We start from the raw sequence: 18,465 nt of genomic DNA on the forward strand, positions 1-18,465 counted from the left end.
GTGTGAACAATAACATTTTTGAATACCATTTCGTTACTTACATATTTTCCATCATTACATTTAGGTTCGTATGAATACCATTCAGGGTTTCCAAATATATTCGCCCATTGGTTTTATGATGTATCCATGCAGGTTGGCGCACTTTTGTAAGGAATGTGAATCGTGTGATGTGAGTCAAGGAACCGGCTATTTTGATAAATGGAATTACGATCTAACAGCTTTCTACAGTCGTGATTATGTGCAAGGTATGTAATATAAAAGTGACGAATTAATTGATGCGTACGTCACAATGTTTGCAAAGCAATAAAAGGGAACCAGTATAATCCAATCAAAAAGTACATATTTATCTGGAAATAGTGTGACCTCATCGTTGATTTTTCGCATAAGGAGCGCGTGAAGTATGAAGCTATCTATTTAAAGAATTGCACATAAAGTACACAGGTCTATAAAATTACACTATTACCCCGTTTTTATTACCCTATCATTGAGCGCTGAACACTATTCTGCCTCATATAGGGTGGGCCATGTAAAATTTGCTTTTTGAATTGGCTATAAAAAAAAAACTAATCAATATTTTTTCAAACTTTTTTTTATTTTGAAGATTGAACATTGTCATTTATGAATGAAAAATAATATCGTTCAAATGACTGCGACGACTGGCTTTACAGTAGGCCATTCGATCAACCCAATTTTTAAACACATTTTCGATTGATTGGGCTTCAATTTCATGAATGGCAACTTCAATTCCGTGTTTAAAGCATCAATCGTCTCTGGATGGTTCGCATAGCATTTGTCCTTAACGGCTCCCCACAAAAAATAGTCCAACGGGCTTAAATCACAGCTCCGAGGCGGCCAATTGATATCGGAATTTCGGCTGATTATTCGGTTTTCAAAAACGGTAGCCAAAAGTTCGAGTGTAACTTTGGCAGTGTGACAAGTTGCACCGTCCTGTTGAAACCAAATGTCGTCCATGTCATCCTCTTCAATTTTTGGAAACAACTCGTTGAGCATATCACGGTAACGCTCGCCATTTACTGTAAACGCGGCTCCTCGCTCATTTTCGAAAAAAATGGCCCGATGATGCCGCCAGACCAAAAACCGCACCAAACAGTGACTCATTGTGGATGCATTTGCTTCTCTACAGTAGCGTGTGGATTTTCTGAGCCCCAAATCCGACAATTTTGCTTATTGACGTAGCCACCGATGTGAAAATCAGAAAAGTAGAAGAAGACTCACCACTTTGGAAATAGGTTTTCAATATTTCCCAATTTTGTTCAAGCGTATAGCGTCCCATTTCGTAAATGTCAAACCTTTAAGTAAATTATGAACACATTTGACATGTCATTTGTGTTACCATTCGCAAAAAAATATGTGGTTCAAAAAGCAAACGCTATATGGCCCACCTTGTATAAATAACTACTCGTTGGCTTTTGAGTTCTGTGATATAAAAAAGTTGAACTGAGGTTAAAGCGGCCGCCATATCCGAATCGTTTGGTACGTGAATACCATTCGGAGGAGCAGAGGTTCGAATCATTTTTTTTTTAAAAAGCGGTCGCCCCTCAGCAGATAATAGCAAACCTCCCATTGTATTTCATTGATTTTTGGCTGGAGAAACTCGTTAAATATGAAGCTATCTATTTGAAGAATTGCACATAAAGTACACAGGTCTACAAAATCCCGTTTTTTTTTTGTTTTGTTATATAAACCCGATATCCAATGATATAAGACTGATTTGTGCTTAAGGGGTTACATGGGTTTCGTGGGTTCTAAAAAATCGATTGTTTTTGCTTATTAATTTCTACAACATCTCAAGACTGTTGTCTTAAATTTTCAAGTCGATCCGAATAATAGTTTCGGAGATACAGCCTTTGGAAGGTGTACGCTCCAAGCCACTTTTATTGTTACTCAAAACTTTAAACGCGTTTTTCTCGGAACCGTGTTTTCAAAGTCGGTTGTCAAATGTTCTCGAAAACTACTCAACCGATTTTGATAAAATTTTACACAGGTATTCGAAATACAATTTACTCGTGCTTGAACGAAGGATTTTTTTTAAACAAAATGTCAAGCAAATTTTACCGAAATTTTCATTTTTTTGGAAAAATGTCTGCCAAAACTCCAATTTTTACGTTTTTTTTTCTTTCCTTCGTTCAAGTACGAGTCGTAACTAAAACACTTATTTTTTTTCATTTTTGATGATTCTGTCAAGAGTTATGCTGACAACGCGCACGCACCTGTTTTTGGAGTGGTCACCGGAAATGACGTCACAATGGAGGAGTTTTAATCTTTTTTTTTGGAAATTTCAGAAATTATTCTTTAAATATGTATCTGTAAGCCAGAAAAAAGTTTGAATTAAATAAACAATTTTTACATAGAAAAAAAAATATTGAAAACAGGCCTTTTTTTTACCGGGCGAAACCCATGTAACCCCTTAACACATCTACCTCATAAAATAACTACTCGCCGGCTTTTGAGGGTTCGGATTTAAAAAAATTGAGTTAAGTTGATCAAGTTGCACCCTCTGAGATTTTTAGAGTCGCTGATTATTTCTCTTGTAGTTTTGAACAACTTACATCTGAGTAGTTATTTTAGTTTAGTAGTAATTTAACTTAGCTCATAAGAATTTGCAATTCGATCGCAATCACTGGACCTTAAAGAATTAACCCCATTTTATTTAAAGCTGTTAATTTTTATGGAACTTGCATATCTTCTTCTTCTTAATTGGTGCGGTAACCGCTTATGCGATTTTAGCCGATCCTTAGTTCGTCCTCAGTATAGGAAGTTCTCATCCTAGGCTTTGTACATCTTTTCATTGGGAGCGACTTTTAAGTGGCGGGTCCCAAACTCAGCGCACAACCAGCTATCCTGGAATGCTTCGCCTTCTCACGTAGGCTCACTCCCGAACGGGTGTTCGGAAGCTACCCAGAGGATACTTGAGCTAATCCCGGAAGTTGTGAGCTGCTTTGAACCATATGTAGAAGAATCGTCTTGGCCACTCCCAAGTGAATGGCGCTCAGTAACTTTCCCAACTTGCGTGGACTTCTACATATGGAACCATCCCCATAATAACCATTTAAAAGCGTAAAATTTATGTTTTATTTAAATTTCCATAAACACGCGGGTTTCTACGGATTTATGATGGTGGCGGTGGTGGTGGAGGTGTTCTCAGAGTGACATAGCCCAGACTCAATTAGCACAAAAGATGCCATTTTGATACACCTCTTCCAGAACCATTACTTTTTATTAGTCAAACCACCTTAATTTGACTCTGAAGCTGCCTATGTCGTTTATTTTCTTTTCTGCAATTTCTTTCAAGTTCACCATCGATAATTCCCCCAGCGTTCCATGCCATAGAGCACCCAGACTTGGGCACTCACCAAAGTAGTTAAAGATTGCTTCTTTAGATTCTTCTTGATTGCAGCTTCTATGTTACATCTATCGTTGCTCGGCCACCCCATCTTCCTGCCATGGTCTCCCAAAGGTCAGTGGTCGGTGATTGTTGACATAATTCTGAATATGTCTGCTCGTGGCTTTCTTAGCAACTCATCAGTTCTGGATTTGTTGAAATTTGGGCACGTTTGTTTAGTTATTTTGCAGGTATCTGCGTTAGTCCATCTGTCAACGGGCTGCTTCTGGAATATCGAGAAGATCTCTCTTTTGCACGCGCCTTGAGGACAGCCTATTTCTACCGCTTCGGATTTGTCATAGGATGTCCCTTGTGTTGCCAGTTCATCAGCTTTCTCATTTCCTTTATTCATTTCTGCCAGTTCATCAGCCCCTTTCCTTCTTTCCAATTTTTTAAAAAACCGTGACGTGATGAGCATTTTGGACCTAAAAGTCGTTTGCAACGCTCAAAACTACTTTGGAAACCAGAAAGAATACTATGTAGACCTGTGTTATTATACTGCTTATGTATATACATAGGTTCTTGGACCACTATAAAATAAAACTTCTATATCTATCTATATGTGAATCGACAACGCATTCCATCTTGATCGGACTTCTGCTGCTCTTTTTGATGTGCATCTTTTTTTATTCTCCCACCTACAGTTCTGTATGTGCTGCCAAACCCCAGTTGGTTTTTTGAGAAACTTTTTTCTGTCAGAAATGCACTTGCATATTCGTCATTATCTGATAAGGGTCAAGATTTTCTTTCATTTAAATGTTTCAAGTCCATTTGGCGAATTTTTTCATAGTCGGCGGGTATAAATTTCAATGTTCGCTTTGATTACAAATGCAGTACTTAATTATTATTATTATAAGGCGATGCAACACTGCGATCTGAAAGATCTATTGTGCCCCGTTTATGTATTCAGAGTATTTCTTTGAGCCCAACTTGCTGGGCTCGATGTCAGCATATGTTTGGCAGTTTCATCTTTCTGCCTACAGAACCTGCTAATTCCATTGGAGTATATTCCCACTTTAGTAAGATGATAATTCCATCTACAATGCTCTGTTAGATTTTCCGTGCTGATTCTAAAATTAAGCTCAGTATACAATATATAATATAAATAGGTTCAAGGTAAAGACAGATGACTACAGTATGATTTTCTTAGCATTTACTCTATTTCCTGAATATGAGAGAATTTACCCTTTACCGATTGATTTAATTTAGGTATCAGCTAATGTTAACGGATTAGATTTCATCTGAAGAGATTCTTTTCACTAATTTCTTTTCATTGATACTGTTTTTTTTTATATGTGCCGGTCCGGCGTAATCTGATGTTCATTCGATATCCTTTGAAGAAGTTTTTTTCCTATGGAATGATTTGACGATTTTATATCAACTGGCATAATTTGATATCACAACATGATATGGCATCCCCTTGCGGTTTGATATCGTCTGACATGATTTTGTTTTTTCGAATGGCATGATTTGATCTGATCACGCGATTTGATATCGCCTGGCATGATTTTTTTCGAATGCCGCGATTTGATCTCATCACGCGATTTGATATCGCCTGATATGATTTTCGCTCATCACGTAATTTGTTATCCACTGACATTATTGGGCATAATGACAGAATTTGATATCATTTGAAGTGATTTTTTTTAGAATGACATGATTTGATCTCGTCTGAAATGATGTGACGTTATCTGACATGGCCTTATTATATGACATAAATGTGCTATCATCACATGATTTCATCCACCGGTTTGATATGCTTACATTGACATCATCACGTTAACGTGATTGTTTGCATTGCATTTGCATTAGGCGGTAAGAACTGAGATCTGTTGGCTACTTGAACGGGGTACCTCAACCAAAAAAATTTGAAACAAAAGGAAATGTCTTACTCTAAGATATGACTATAGATGTCGAAGATATGACGAAAAATTTAAATTTTAAATTTAATTTGACTTTTTATTTAATTCAATTGTTTTTATAAATAATTTTTATAATCGTTTTTAATTCATTTTATTTAATTTGTATTAATTTTTTGTTAGTTTTTTTTTATTTTTTTTATTACTTATATAATATTTTATTATCATGTATCGTTTCGTTTTTCTTTATTTCATTAATATTAAAAAAAAAGTTTTACTCAATTTTATATTTAATTTTCTTTGTTAAATTCTTTTTCTATTTAATTCTATTTCGTATAGTTTTATATACCGATTTATTTTAACTTAGAACTTAATGTTTCACTTTATGATATTTGTTAAATGTAATTTTTTTTAATTAAATTTGATTAATATTAGTTTTTTTTCTTTAATGAATATTTACTTTAGTTTTATTTTATTTAATTTTTTTATAATACTTTTATAAATTACTTTTTACATAATGTTTATTACTAGTTTGTCGTTTATTTAATTTTATTGTTTAAAATAATTTTTTATTCAATTCTTTTATTTAATTTGACTGTTTAGTTCTTTTTCTGTTTAATTTTTAAGTTTTATTAATTTTATTTATTTAATTTTTTTATAATAACATTTCACTTTTTGTTTTGTTTTTTATTTTGTTTTCTTAGGTTTTTCTTTATTTTTTTATTCAAACTTTTTTAAATATTTTATTTTAATTTCTGTACTATAATTAATTTAATTTTTCCTTATAATATTTTTATGTATCGTTTTTTTTTAAATATTTTTGTTTAATGTTTTTTATTAATTTTTTTTATTTATTAAGTTCTTTTTCTATTTAATTTATTCATATATTTTTATTTATTGTTTTTTTCTTTTCACCTGTCGTGTTTTGGATATAAAAAAGCACTTAAATGCCCATTATTTATTTATTTTTTCATTTGGTTGGTTGGTTGGTTTAAGGGTGACCCCGCATCGGAGTGCCACATAGACCGCAAGTTGGGTCCGTTGTGTTGCCCTAGAGCTCATTATGTTACATGATTTCCCCACCTAACCGAGATTTTTATTGTGGATTTTGGTCAAAGATATTAATTCGTTTCGAGAATTTGATGAGAGATTCGATTTTCAGGTTCGAGAGTACTGAAAGATTGTCAATTGTTGGAGAGCCAAGAAGAGCGAGGCGACTTCTGGCTAGACCGGGACAACTGCACAGCAAATGTCTACTCGATACTTCCTCATCTTCGTCCTCGCAGTATCTGCACAGGTCGTTCTGAGGAACCCCGAGCCGACGTGCGTGAGTGCCCAACAGGCAGTGGCCGGTGATAAGAGATATTATATGCCTTAGTTCGTGTTTCGAAAGACTTATAAGGGTTTTTGTCTGTTTCAGATTGTAGGATGGCCAGATTTGTCTGGTCGTAACGCAAGTAGTTTCCACTCGCCACCTCCGATCAGCAATGCTGTGAAATTCTCGATCAATGAGTAATTTACATGTTGAGAGCGGAATGTGGATTGTGGGTAAGTTACTAACATTTGATTGCGCAGCTCCGGCTCTTGCGAGCTCATCAGCTTTGCAGTTACCTTCGAATCCACTGTGACCCGGTATCCAGATAACTTGGACAGAATTCTGAACACTTATCTCGTTAAGAGATAAGAGACAGGATCGAACCACATCAGAGTGGGTATAAGAGGAGCTGAGTGCTCGAACGGCCGCTTGACTGTCGGTGAAAAAGCGGATATCCTCTAGTGATATTCTATTTTCTAAGAGAGTTTTCGCAGCATACCAGATAGCGCATACTTCCGCTTTGAATACGCTACAGTAGTCGGGTAATCTAAATGATAGATTGATGTCAGGGGAATTGGAAAAGATTCCAAATCCCACTTTGCCGTCTTGTTTTGAACCATCTGTATATATAGTCAGAGGGCCATTGATTTCGGTTAGATTTGTCTTCCATTCTTCCCTAGTTGGGAGTGAACAGGAGAATAGCAAGGGTGGTGATGGAAGACTTACATGATAGTCTATGTCAGAAGAGATAACAGTGTTCCTGTTCAGTATGGCCGAATGGCCAAGATACTTATTCCATTTCGATATAGCATTCATGCGTGTCGCTGCTTTCGCTGCAATCGCTTTGCCAGCCAGATCGATAGGGAACAAGTGAAGCAACGTATTTAGAGCCTTAGTAGGTGTTGTACTTAAGCATCCTGTTATCAGGAGGCAGGCTGTTCTTTGAACTCGATCAATTGTGGCTACTCTACACCGTTTACGAGTGCTGTCCACCATACAACCACACCGTAGAAGAGTATCGGTTTGATGATCGAGGTATATATCCAATAAATGATCCGAGGTGAAAAACCCCAGGTTTTGCCTATAGCTTTCTTGCAAGTATAAAGAGCTATGAAAGCTTTTTTGCATCTGTTTTCGATGTTCAATTTCCAACTCAACTTCCTATCTAGAATAACTCCTAGATATTTAGCTGAATCAGATAGGAGTAATGATTACCCTTTTAAGGTTATTGTTTGCAGTGGAGGAGATTGTTGTTTCCTATTGAAGAGAACAAGATCTGTCTTTGCTGGATTCGCATTTAGTCCGCACTCGGTGCACCATTTTGACAGAATATTGATTGAGCGTTGCATGAGCTCAGTAAGAGTATTCAGGTGTTTGCCTGACACGCAGAGAGCAATATCATCTGCATAGGCTACAACCTTGCAGCCTGCTTTTTCGAGATTTCGGAGCAAACTGTTTACAGCGAGATTTCAGAGAAGGGGTGAAAGTACTCCGCCTTGAGGAGTGCCTTTGACGGCGTACATTTTCATGCGGCTTAACCCAAGCTCTGAAGTGATTATTCTACTTTGGAGCATTTGTTCGATCATCTTTCGGATGGAGTAATTAATACCCAATTTGGCAATTTCAGACAAAATAGCGTTGGGTTCAATATTATTAAAAGCACCTTCTATGTCCATAAATGCGACAAGAGAGTACTCCTCATTTAATTTGTAATTTTGCATAGTTTTTATAAATTTTATTTTACGTCTTGAATGAACTAAAAACATTTTATTTAATTTTTATTAATTTTATTTATTTAATTTTTTTATAACAACATTTCATTTTTTGTTTTGTTTTTTATTTTATTTTATTCGTTTTTTGTTTATTTTTTTGTTTTTTTTCTTTTATTTTATTAAAATATTTTAATTTAGTTTTTTTTGTTTATTTTATTTTTTTTTTATATATATTTTTTTTCTTTATTTAGTTCTTTTTCTATTTAATTTATTCGTATATTTTTATTTATTGTTTTTTTTTTTTAATTTAGAACTTAATGTTTATGAAACTTGTTAAATGTATTTTTTTTAATTAAATTTGATTAATATTAGTTTTTTTCTTTAATGAATATTTAATTTAGTTTTATTTAATTTTTATTTAATTTTTTATAATACTTTTATAAATTGTTTTTAATATTATTTTTTTTTTTATTGAAACTGTAATTTAATTTTTAAGTTTTATTAATTTTATTTATTTAATTTTTTTATAATAACATTTCACTTCTTGTATTGTTTTTTATTTTATTTTATTTTTTTAGTTTTATTTTTATTTTTTTATATAAATTGGTGTTATTATTTAATTTTAATTTTTGTACTATAATTAATTAAATTTTTCCTTATAATATTTTCATGCATCATGTTTTTTCTCTTTATATTATTAAAATACTTTAATTAATTTTTTTTTATTCAATTTTTTTTTTTAATTTCTTTATTTAGTTCTTTTTCTATTTAATTTATTCGTATATTTTTATTTATTGTTTTTTCTTTTATAATTTAGAACTTGATGTTTATGAAACTTGTTAAATGTTAAATTTTTAATTAAATTGGATTAATATAATTTTTTTTCTTTAATGAACATTTAATTTAATTTAATTTTTGACGTGATAACGTCTTATAATTCGATTTAACAGGCTGCACGCACGAAAAAATGTGTCGTTACCTTGCTCATTAGTGTTACCTTGCTCATTGTCGTTACCTTGCTCATGTGTCGTTACCTTGCTCATGTGTCGTTACCTTGCTCATTGCCGTTACCTTGAATGAACTGCAAGCGAAAGCGCGGAACGAACGACAAAGCAAACAAAGCAAACGAACGACAACGTTCGACATCTTGCTCTCTCCTACTTAAGTGAGCGTATATGTGTATGTATATGGGCATATGTACATATATAATATAAATTCACGTATTTGTATTTGCATATGCCTTCTTATTGATTATTATTAATTTGATTTACTTGAAGAATTTAAAATAAAACCAAGTTTGTTAGTAATACCTGTTGTTTTAATGTTATTATTATTTTTTTTTTTATTATATATGAAGGAAAAAGTGTATGGTAATATTTACCATATACCTTATAAGATATGTTGTACACTAATATATGTATATAAACATGCATATACATATACAATTTCGCGCAATTTTCACAAAGAACCAATCTATATGTAAAGATGCATACAAGTCATATGGACATATCAAATATACGAATCTATTCCGTACGCAAGCAAATGTAAGCTAATGTGCTTGAACTGCAAGCGAGAGCGCGGAACGAACGACAAAGAGCACAATCGGCCCCAGCGTTCGGCAACGTTCGACATCTGGCTCTGTCCTACTTGAGTGAGCATATATATGTATGTATATGCGCATATGTAGGTATATAAATTCACATACCTGTATTTGCCTATGCCTTCTTCCTGTGTGCATGGTAATGAACCATTTCTCTGTTGAGAATAGGACGATGATAGAAAAAGTAGGAAATGAAAGGGAGTGTTTCGAGTGTAAAGTGTCTTGAAAAAGGCAAATCGATGATGGTGCCTCTTAGTGTTGTTGACTTTTTAACGTCTGATGCACAATCGAAATTGAAGATATCTTTCATGAATTTGATAAATGTTTCGTCATTTTTCACGTTTGTGTAAATGTAACTTGACCTATTCCATTGCAATTCCATTTACCTCCTCCGCTATATCCATTCAAAATATCTATCAAACAAATAAAATTAAAATTTTCTTTTGAAAATTGCAACCATTCCATCAATATTTTCTTATGACGTTGTCACGTTAAACTATCGGCAGTAAACCGACTTTACAGACAACCTCTTTTTTACATAATTTTTATAAATTTTGTTTATGGTTTGTGTTTTATTTTATTTAATTTTTATTAATTTATTTTAATTATTTAATTTTGCTATTTTCTATTCTTATTGTTGGTTTTTAATTCATTTTATTTAATTTTAATTATTTAATTTTTTTATAACATTTTCATTTGTTATGTAATTTTTTTTATTTTGATTTCTTTTTTTATTGTTACTTTTTAATTCATTTTATTTAATTTTAATTTACTTATTTTTTATTTTATTCATAATTTTGCATAGTTCTTAAACATTTGTTTCGGCTCGTTTTTTAGTTCATTTTATTTAATTTTTTATAATTACATTATTTATTTTTTTATAATTACATTTCACTTGTTGTTTTTTTATTCTTTTATTTTATTTTCTTAATTTTTTTTAAATTTTTTTATTTAAATTGTTTTTATTTTATTTTAATTTTTTTACTATACTTAATTTAATTTTTTCTGGTAATATTTTATTTGTCGTTGTGTTTTGTTTTTATTTTAAATAAATTTTTTTTTTTCGAAATTTTCTTAAAAAATACTTTCAAGTTAGGGGTGTATAGCGACCTTTTTTCCGTACGGTCCAATGCACATACGTGCATACTTATATACTCAACTTAGAAAATAAAAAAGTGCACTTCTTTGCTTACAAAAATTAATTTCTTTTCTGTTTACCATTTCAGCACGCAAACTGATTGAATCAGCATTGCCAATAACGCGCTCCGATAACGACATTGAGCAGTTACTTAGCCGCACAGATCAAACGATTACCACCATTTTGGATATGTTTGTCGCCTCGCAACTGCCGGTGCATATCCTACGCGGCACCGAACCCAATTTGCGTTATGGCAACGAGATCAGGAATTATATCAACAGTGGTGGAAATATATTGAAATGTCCGGCGCTAGATGACGGAGCGCACCGTTTATCCAATGAGATACCACAGCGCTATGATGTGCTACGGCCAGAGGTTGACGCAGCGAACGCTGATGCCGCCTTGCACAAACGAAAATGCATTCACTTGGCGTCGAGAAAACAAATTGGCGATGCCATTATACGGTACGAAGATCGAAGTATATTGCACAAATAATTTGCAACAACACAAAGTAAAATGAAAACAAAAAACAATAGAATTGTTGGAGAAATATTGCATACTTGGCCGACGACCCACCGCCGGTTGCGTGAAGTTACTGCAATGATTTCTTGCACGCATTTCAGAACACGCGCGTGGCTATGACACAGTAAAACTGCAAACTTAGCCCTGCGTGGGATGTATGTAAACTTTTTAATGCTCAAATTTGCATGATAATGTAAATATTAGCTTAATTCTTGCAAACTTTTAATTTAAGGAGACTCAAAACTATTTTGCAAAAAGCAACAAATTCATACTCCTTTTGTGTGTTAGTCTATTTTGCCAAAATGCTTGCGCTCTATTAAATAAGAAATGCGCGCAAATTTGTGTTAAATGTAAATCTGTGTGTGTTTTAAGTGAAATTAATTTATTATTTTAGTTTTAAGATGGTTGGTTGAGCGCAGCTAATTCCTATCGATTGAATGTAACGAAATGACTTTTATGTATTTACATGTACAATAGGCTTAGAATGCATACATAGTATGTATGTGTAAGTATAAGTATATACGTATGATGTAGTTGTAGGCGGAAGGAAAAGTGCCTTCCGGTCGTAGTTGTTTTTTACGTAGTATGGCTGTTATATGTTTTGTCTATGTCAACAAAGTAGAAATGCCCAAACTTGTCCTTTCCAAATTCAGATTTTTTACATATAAGCAAAAACAAAAAAATAATATACGTATACGTTTAGGTAAATAAGCGGGTCTAATTATGTAAAAATTTGGTGTTTAGTTACTATACGAAATGTGCACATATACACATACATATGTACGTGCATATGTATTTGCGGTTTTCAAACTACACGTACACATTTTCAGCTTGTCACGTACATCCTATAATTAGCGTTTAAGTATTGTATGTTCATCTCGCCATGACTGCCAAGTATTCAGTTTGCATGAACCACATAATGTTAAATTTTTTTTTAATTTGTCTATATATTCTATATATTATAAATAGATACGTGCAAGAATTTAATTCCTTATGTAAGCAAGGAGAGAGCTAAGTATTTGTAGTCTGTTACTTTGGTGTAGTATTTTTCAGCAATCTATTTAAGTGGTTTCTAGTTTCTTTCTACCTCTTCCACACTTTCCATTTGAAGCTATAAAGATAACATAACGGAATTTGTAAATAGACATACATACGTATGATTAGTTTTAATACTCTCCTACCTATGCAATCAATGTTGCATGACTAAAGGTGCCAAAGCTTTTAAATTTCTAATTAATAGATATTTTAGTGTTTTGTTTAGGAACAAAGGGTAACGAGAGAGTCAAAGTATTATGTCTAGCTGTAGAGCAGCTGCACGTAAGCTAAGAGCGCAGCAACAAAAAAACAAAAACACTCAGTAGATGCATGCGTATAGGAGTTAATGTATGTAAGTATGTATGTAGAAATTAGCAAAACAGAACAATAAAAAAAAAAAACAAATCACAATTAAATAAGCACATTTTTTAAATATGTAAGCGATCCTCTATGCACATAGTAGTCATAAAATATTATTTGTACCCAATTGAGGTGGCTGACAACAAAAGCAAACATTCGACATTGAACATTAAAATACAAAAATTAATATAAAAATAAATATCAAATAAGACAAAAAAGAATGCAGCATTCATTCATTCAATAGCAGAAAAAATAAATTAACTAAAATTCGAAACAAGAGGGAAATCCCTATGGTGCTCACATTCACCAACGTAAACGCAGGATCGTGTCAGCTGCTATGGTGCCAGCACTAATTGCAGGCCCATGCCAGCTGTTACGATCAAACTAATGAGAGTCCCATGTAAATGAATTCTCACCACCCTTACGTTCCGTAGTATCGTAAATTTTATTGCAGGATTTATGATAATTCCCGTAGAATCGTGTCAACTGATTGCTAAATATGTAACTAAAAGAACGCAGTTGTTTTCTACGGGATAAGTTTTGCCCAGTTTTGTGTTCTCTATGGGCTGCGGTAAGGGACTACGATACGTTGGTGAGTATGAGCACCATAATTCTTGGCACGATGGAGAGATGGCCGCCTATGATGGTACCGTTGCTTTGTTCTAAGCGAATTTAATAATATCAGCTGATTTTCGTGAGGTCCTACTGGTACAATTGGTAAGCAGCGTGACCAGATCAACGCTTTCGTCCTTGGAGATTCATCTAAAATCAATCGGACAAGAGAAATTAGTTTTATTAATAGATAATCGTGTGCCTGATCGAAGCTTTCCTGTTTTTTAAAATCAACAATATGGCGGCCTCAGGAAATATTTTTCAGATTTTCGAGAAAAAAACCGACAAAGTTAAAAAAATCGAAATTTTTTGAAAAACAAATCCTTCGATTGGGCACGCATTTTGTATGTGTTTCAAAAGCATTATACATTTTATTGAAATCTACCAAGCGGTTTTTAAGTTACAGTGAACACCAGTTGAAAAAACATAGTTTTGAGAAAAACGCATTTAAAGTTTTGCTATCGATTTGTGTAGAGTTATACGAATTATATATTTACTTGCACTGTCATCTATTCCTGGGCCATATAATAGTTCTTCAGTCGTCATAGCAGGTTCCAAAATATCGATTTAGTGTTGCCTACGCAGCATTCTACCTTCTCGAGTGTTATCTCTGTACGAACGCTCCGGAGCGCCCGAGCGCCCTTTGTTAATTGTTGAATAAGTCGAAAAGTATGTGTCGGCTTCACTTCAAATTTTTACACAATATTTTTAAGATATTATACTTTAAGAAAATGCAAAAACAATTTTTTGAAAATTCTGGCTACCCCTAACCCCTTAAAGAACTTTGTATGCGTGAGAAATTGTATTTACTTTTCTTTCAAATTGAAATAATGCAAACCACACAAAAACAAAGTTTTGCTTCTTTTTATATAATATAATAATTTTAACGTAATAACTTACACTGTACACTTTTAAATCAAAAGAAAACGCTTTAGTTCATTATTATAATCTTGGTCTTATCATCAGTACGTCACTTGTTATATAATATGCCAGTTGGTATAACTATCCAAAGTCCATGTCATTCCAGTAACTTGCATATAAGGCTTCCAACAGAAAAGTTTTAAACACAATTTTCTTTAAACTACCAGAGATATACTTACATAAATGTAAATACGTAGTCTTGCCATAAATTCTGTGACAAATTTTACAATGCATAACGGCGAGAACAAATTCGCACAAAAAGTTCCGTTATTTTTGCTTTTGTTCGAATGCATTGTCTACTCATAAATTATTGTCACTTTCGTTGAAAATTTCGCTTGTTAATAATGGAGTGGGGAGCTAGGAACAATCGTATTGCACTGATTGAATTACAAAAGAGTGGTAAAAGTGCAAGTGAGATTTACGAATGGCTGAAAAAACTAAATATTTCGAGAATGTTTGTTTACTGCGCCGACTAATCGTTTTTCCTAAGCGTCTGAAGTGACGGACAGAAAAAGAAGTGGTCGTCCTCGCGTGGTTCGAACCAGTGCAGCCCGAAAAGCCGTTCGAGAAAGAATTCGCAGTAATCCTCTTAGAAAGCGGAAAATCATGTCCAGGGAAATGAATGTATCGACCAGATCCATGTCAAGACTAATTAAAGATGATCTCCGTAGCTCAGCTGGTCATCTTTTGACAACGCGCTTGCAGAAAATTAGACTCGACAGATGCAAGCAGATTCTACAGTGGCACGCGGTCAACGGCCATGAAAATATTCTTTTCATAGATGAGAAATTTTCGCTGTTGAAAAGGGTTTTAATAAGCAAAACGACAAAATCTACGCTAAAACTTCTGAAGACGCAAAAAATTTTGTCCCAAGGGTTCAACGTGGCCACCAACCAACCTCCGAAATAGTTTGGTGAGGGCTGTCTTATAAAGGCGTTAAATCTCTTCAATTCTGCGAAAAAAAAGGTTAAGACCAGTGCAACGACCAGTGTATCTTAGAAGATGTTGTGAAGCAGTTGAGCTGTACTCTCTTCAATGGAGAGCATCGGTTCTTCCAGCAAGATTCCACTCCACCACATAAGGCAGAAACCACCCAGCAGTGGCTAGAAAACAATATTTCTGGGTTCATAGCCGCAGAAGATTGGTCGCCTGGAAGTGCAGACCTAAATCCATTTGTGATCAAAATTTGAAAACATCGCCTGTCGAAGGCCGCACAGAAATTTGGAGAGTCTCATACAATCTTTGGTTCGAGCAGCGACGTCAATACCCATGGAAACCGTGAGTGCTGAATGGTCTAATCGTTTTAAGACTTATGTAAAAGCAAATCGTGATCATTTCAAATGAAAATTTAAATTTTTTTTCTTATATTTACATGATTAAATAAAACTAACTTCATTAAAAAAGTATTATAATTTCATATCTATAACGGACTTAACTTGTAACAGAACTTTTGGCAGGACTAAGTATATGAGTATAGTAAATCCCCAATCCACTCAGATCGATATCCAATCTTATAACTGTTTGCAACCCTATTGCAAATGCTAAACTGATATTTTTCTGATGTTCGACATTTGATGACCTTGCATAGATAGGTGAAGGTGAATACGTAAATAAAAATAATGGAGTTTACGATAAATATTTTCCTTGGTAATTGCGATACTGACAGTAATTAACTATTGAAAATGAAAAAGAAATAAATAAGGCAAACAATGCCAAATTTTGGACAGTTAGCTATACTTTTGTCGATATTGCCAGAATTTCACACCGAAAGTAATACTTTAAAAATAGTTCAACTAGGTTTACGTTTGTTTCGAATGTTTGCTTTTGTATTTGAACGCTTCATTTATACGTATGAAAGTCCATATGTAGGTACATACATACATACACATGTAGCGCTGTTTATACATTGTAAAAAAAAGATTATAATAAAAGGAGCCATGTAAATAATTATATTTTCATTGAGCTATTTAAGTCTACTTTACTTTTAAAATAATTTTAGATAAGATACAGCTATAATTTCGGTATGTGCAAATAATATTTAATACTATGAATGTATAAAATCGAACAGTTAAGTAAATGCTTTTTTATTTGTAAAAACTTTGAGTAATGGTTCGTAAATTATTTTTCATTATTTTCAATAAAATGTTGTAAACCAAAACATAAAGATATTGCCTTTTGTCATACGTCAAGAAGACGTTGGTACATTAAACTTTATTCAGCAGAAAACTGAGATCAGCGTTTGGAGCGAATTCGACAGGCTCTTTGTCACTGTAACAGAGGAAAAGAAAATAATAGAATATAACCATAAGCAGTATGCCTTTGCAAATAAAGTGTAAAGTGTGTTAATAATGCTGGTTTATAATAAATATCCCTTCGATTTATACTATAAACATTTAATTAAGAGAGACATTTATGGAAAACCCTCTACTTACGGCACAAACAATTTCGCTTTGCGATCTCCCACTAAAGTCGCTTTATCACCTTCCACCAACAATGCGGTGCCTTCGCGCAAACCCAACACCGGCAATTTGTGATAATCTATAAACTCAAGTATACGTTCATCTCGCGTCTCGCCTTTGTGACGTGTCGATGCATCTGGCTCCAAGTAGTGAGGATTAATGTTGAACGGTACCAGCCGGAGCGCATCGAACGTAGGTGGAAATGCCACTGGCATATCATTTGTTGTATGTATGGAAAGTGTTGCAACATTTGTGCCGGCACTCGAACCAATATACGGTATGCCTTTCTGTAGCACACGTTCGCGTATTATCGAAATTAAGTTTTGATCATAGAGCGCTTTGAGCAACACAAATGTATTGCCACCGCCAATGAAAATCGCTTCTGCTTGTAGCACAGCCTGAATGGGATTCGGTTTAGCGTGTAAACCTTCCACTTTATAGCCCCATGGGGAGAGTGTTTTCTCAACAAGTTCCGTATATTTCGTGTGATCCTTCTGCGCATAGGGTACGAAAAGCACCGTCTTCACATTGTGTCTATGTATGTACAAATTTCTAGTCAGAATTTAATTTTCCAATAATCGATAATAACTTACTTTGAGAGAAAATCAATTAGTAACTCCTTGGCATGCTCCAAAAAGACAAAGCCATGTACACGAGAAGAGGAGAGTAAGAAAATTGAACGTTGTGCCATTCTTGTTGTAACACTTTGGAAATTTCCAATAGGCTGAGGGAGCCGTGCGCGTAGAAATGAACTTGTATCAACTTGTGATCGTGTTGTTGTCCACTACACCGCACACGATTTTATTGCTCATAAATTTTAAAAGAAATCATAAAAAAATACTGATACAGATAAACCTTAATATCGATTAAAATAAAAGAAAAACTATATTTGAAATTGTTGATTGCTGATGGGAAAAATCAGCTGCTCCATCACTGTACTGATAAGAACAAATACCGGATGGCGGATAAACCGGGTACTCAAGAAATATTCAATGTTGCATTTAAATTCAAATAAAGATTTGTATAATTACCTGTAAAAATACAAAAAAGTCCAGTATTACAATACAGTTTTAAATTGAATTTAAGTGTAACTTCAGATTTTGCTTTTCTTCAACCTCTTTTTGAGCAAAACTTGAATTCGACTTAAGTTGTTCTCATTTTGACAACATTAGCAGCAAAGCAAATTGTGAGGAAGGAAATAAGTGAAATTACAAAAATAAATTCGCCTTTAAGAAATGGATTCTGATGAGAGTAGCGCCGAAGGCAGCGATTCGTAGTATAAGAAAATAACAAAACTAGCTATATTGCAAAGAACCGAGGCGATATGCGAGTGTCCACGATTTTTTCAACTATATGAGGGAAAATATTATTGTGGCATATTTTGATTTAATAAGCAAAATACGTGACTAGTACTTTATTAAATCTGCAGTAATATTGCATAACATAACCAGAAAATCAATTTCTTGCAGAAGTGAAAGTTATTTCTTCTTGCTCTTTTTTAACAAATGTCAAAATTTGTATACAAAGCA

At 33.7% G+C, this 18,465-nt stretch overlaps 2 protein-coding genes across 2 annotated transcripts in view; one reads left to right on the top strand and one right to left on the bottom strand.

Annotated features, from left to right (window-relative positions):
* LOC128857208 (chondroitin sulfate synthase 2) overlaps nt 1-13,019 on the top strand; it is an 87,911-nt gene extending 74,892 nt beyond the window's left edge. The window contains exons 6-7 of the mRNA XM_054092851.1: nt 65-245; nt 11,116-13,019. Coding sequence (XP_053948826.1) covers nt 65-245; nt 11,116-11,522 — 588 coding nt within the window. The 3' untranslated portion in view covers nt 11,523-13,019. The remainder of the gene's footprint in view (nt 1-64; nt 246-11,115) is intronic.
* A 1,617-nt stretch (nt 13,020-14,636) lies between these two features.
* Nucleotides 14,637-17,888, bottom strand: LOC128857209 (probable alpha-aspartyl dipeptidase). The gene is made up of 3 exons (XM_054092852.1): nt 17,530-17,888; nt 16,910-17,470; nt 14,637-16,745 (listed from the first exon to the last, which is right to left on the bottom strand). Exons 1-3 carry the CDS (start codon nt 17,625-17,627, stop codon nt 16,682-16,684), a joined length of 723 nt encoding a protein of 240 aa, XP_053948827.1. The 5' UTR covers nt 17,628-17,888; the 3' UTR covers nt 14,637-16,681.
* Between the last annotated feature and the right edge of the window lie 577 nt (nt 17,889-18,465).

The sequence above is a fragment of the Anastrepha ludens genome, chromosome 3 (genome assembly GCF_028408465.1).
Source record: "Anastrepha ludens isolate Willacy chromosome 3, idAnaLude1.1, whole genome shotgun sequence".
NCBI lineage: Eukaryota > Metazoa > Arthropoda > Insecta > Diptera > Tephritidae > Anastrepha > Anastrepha ludens.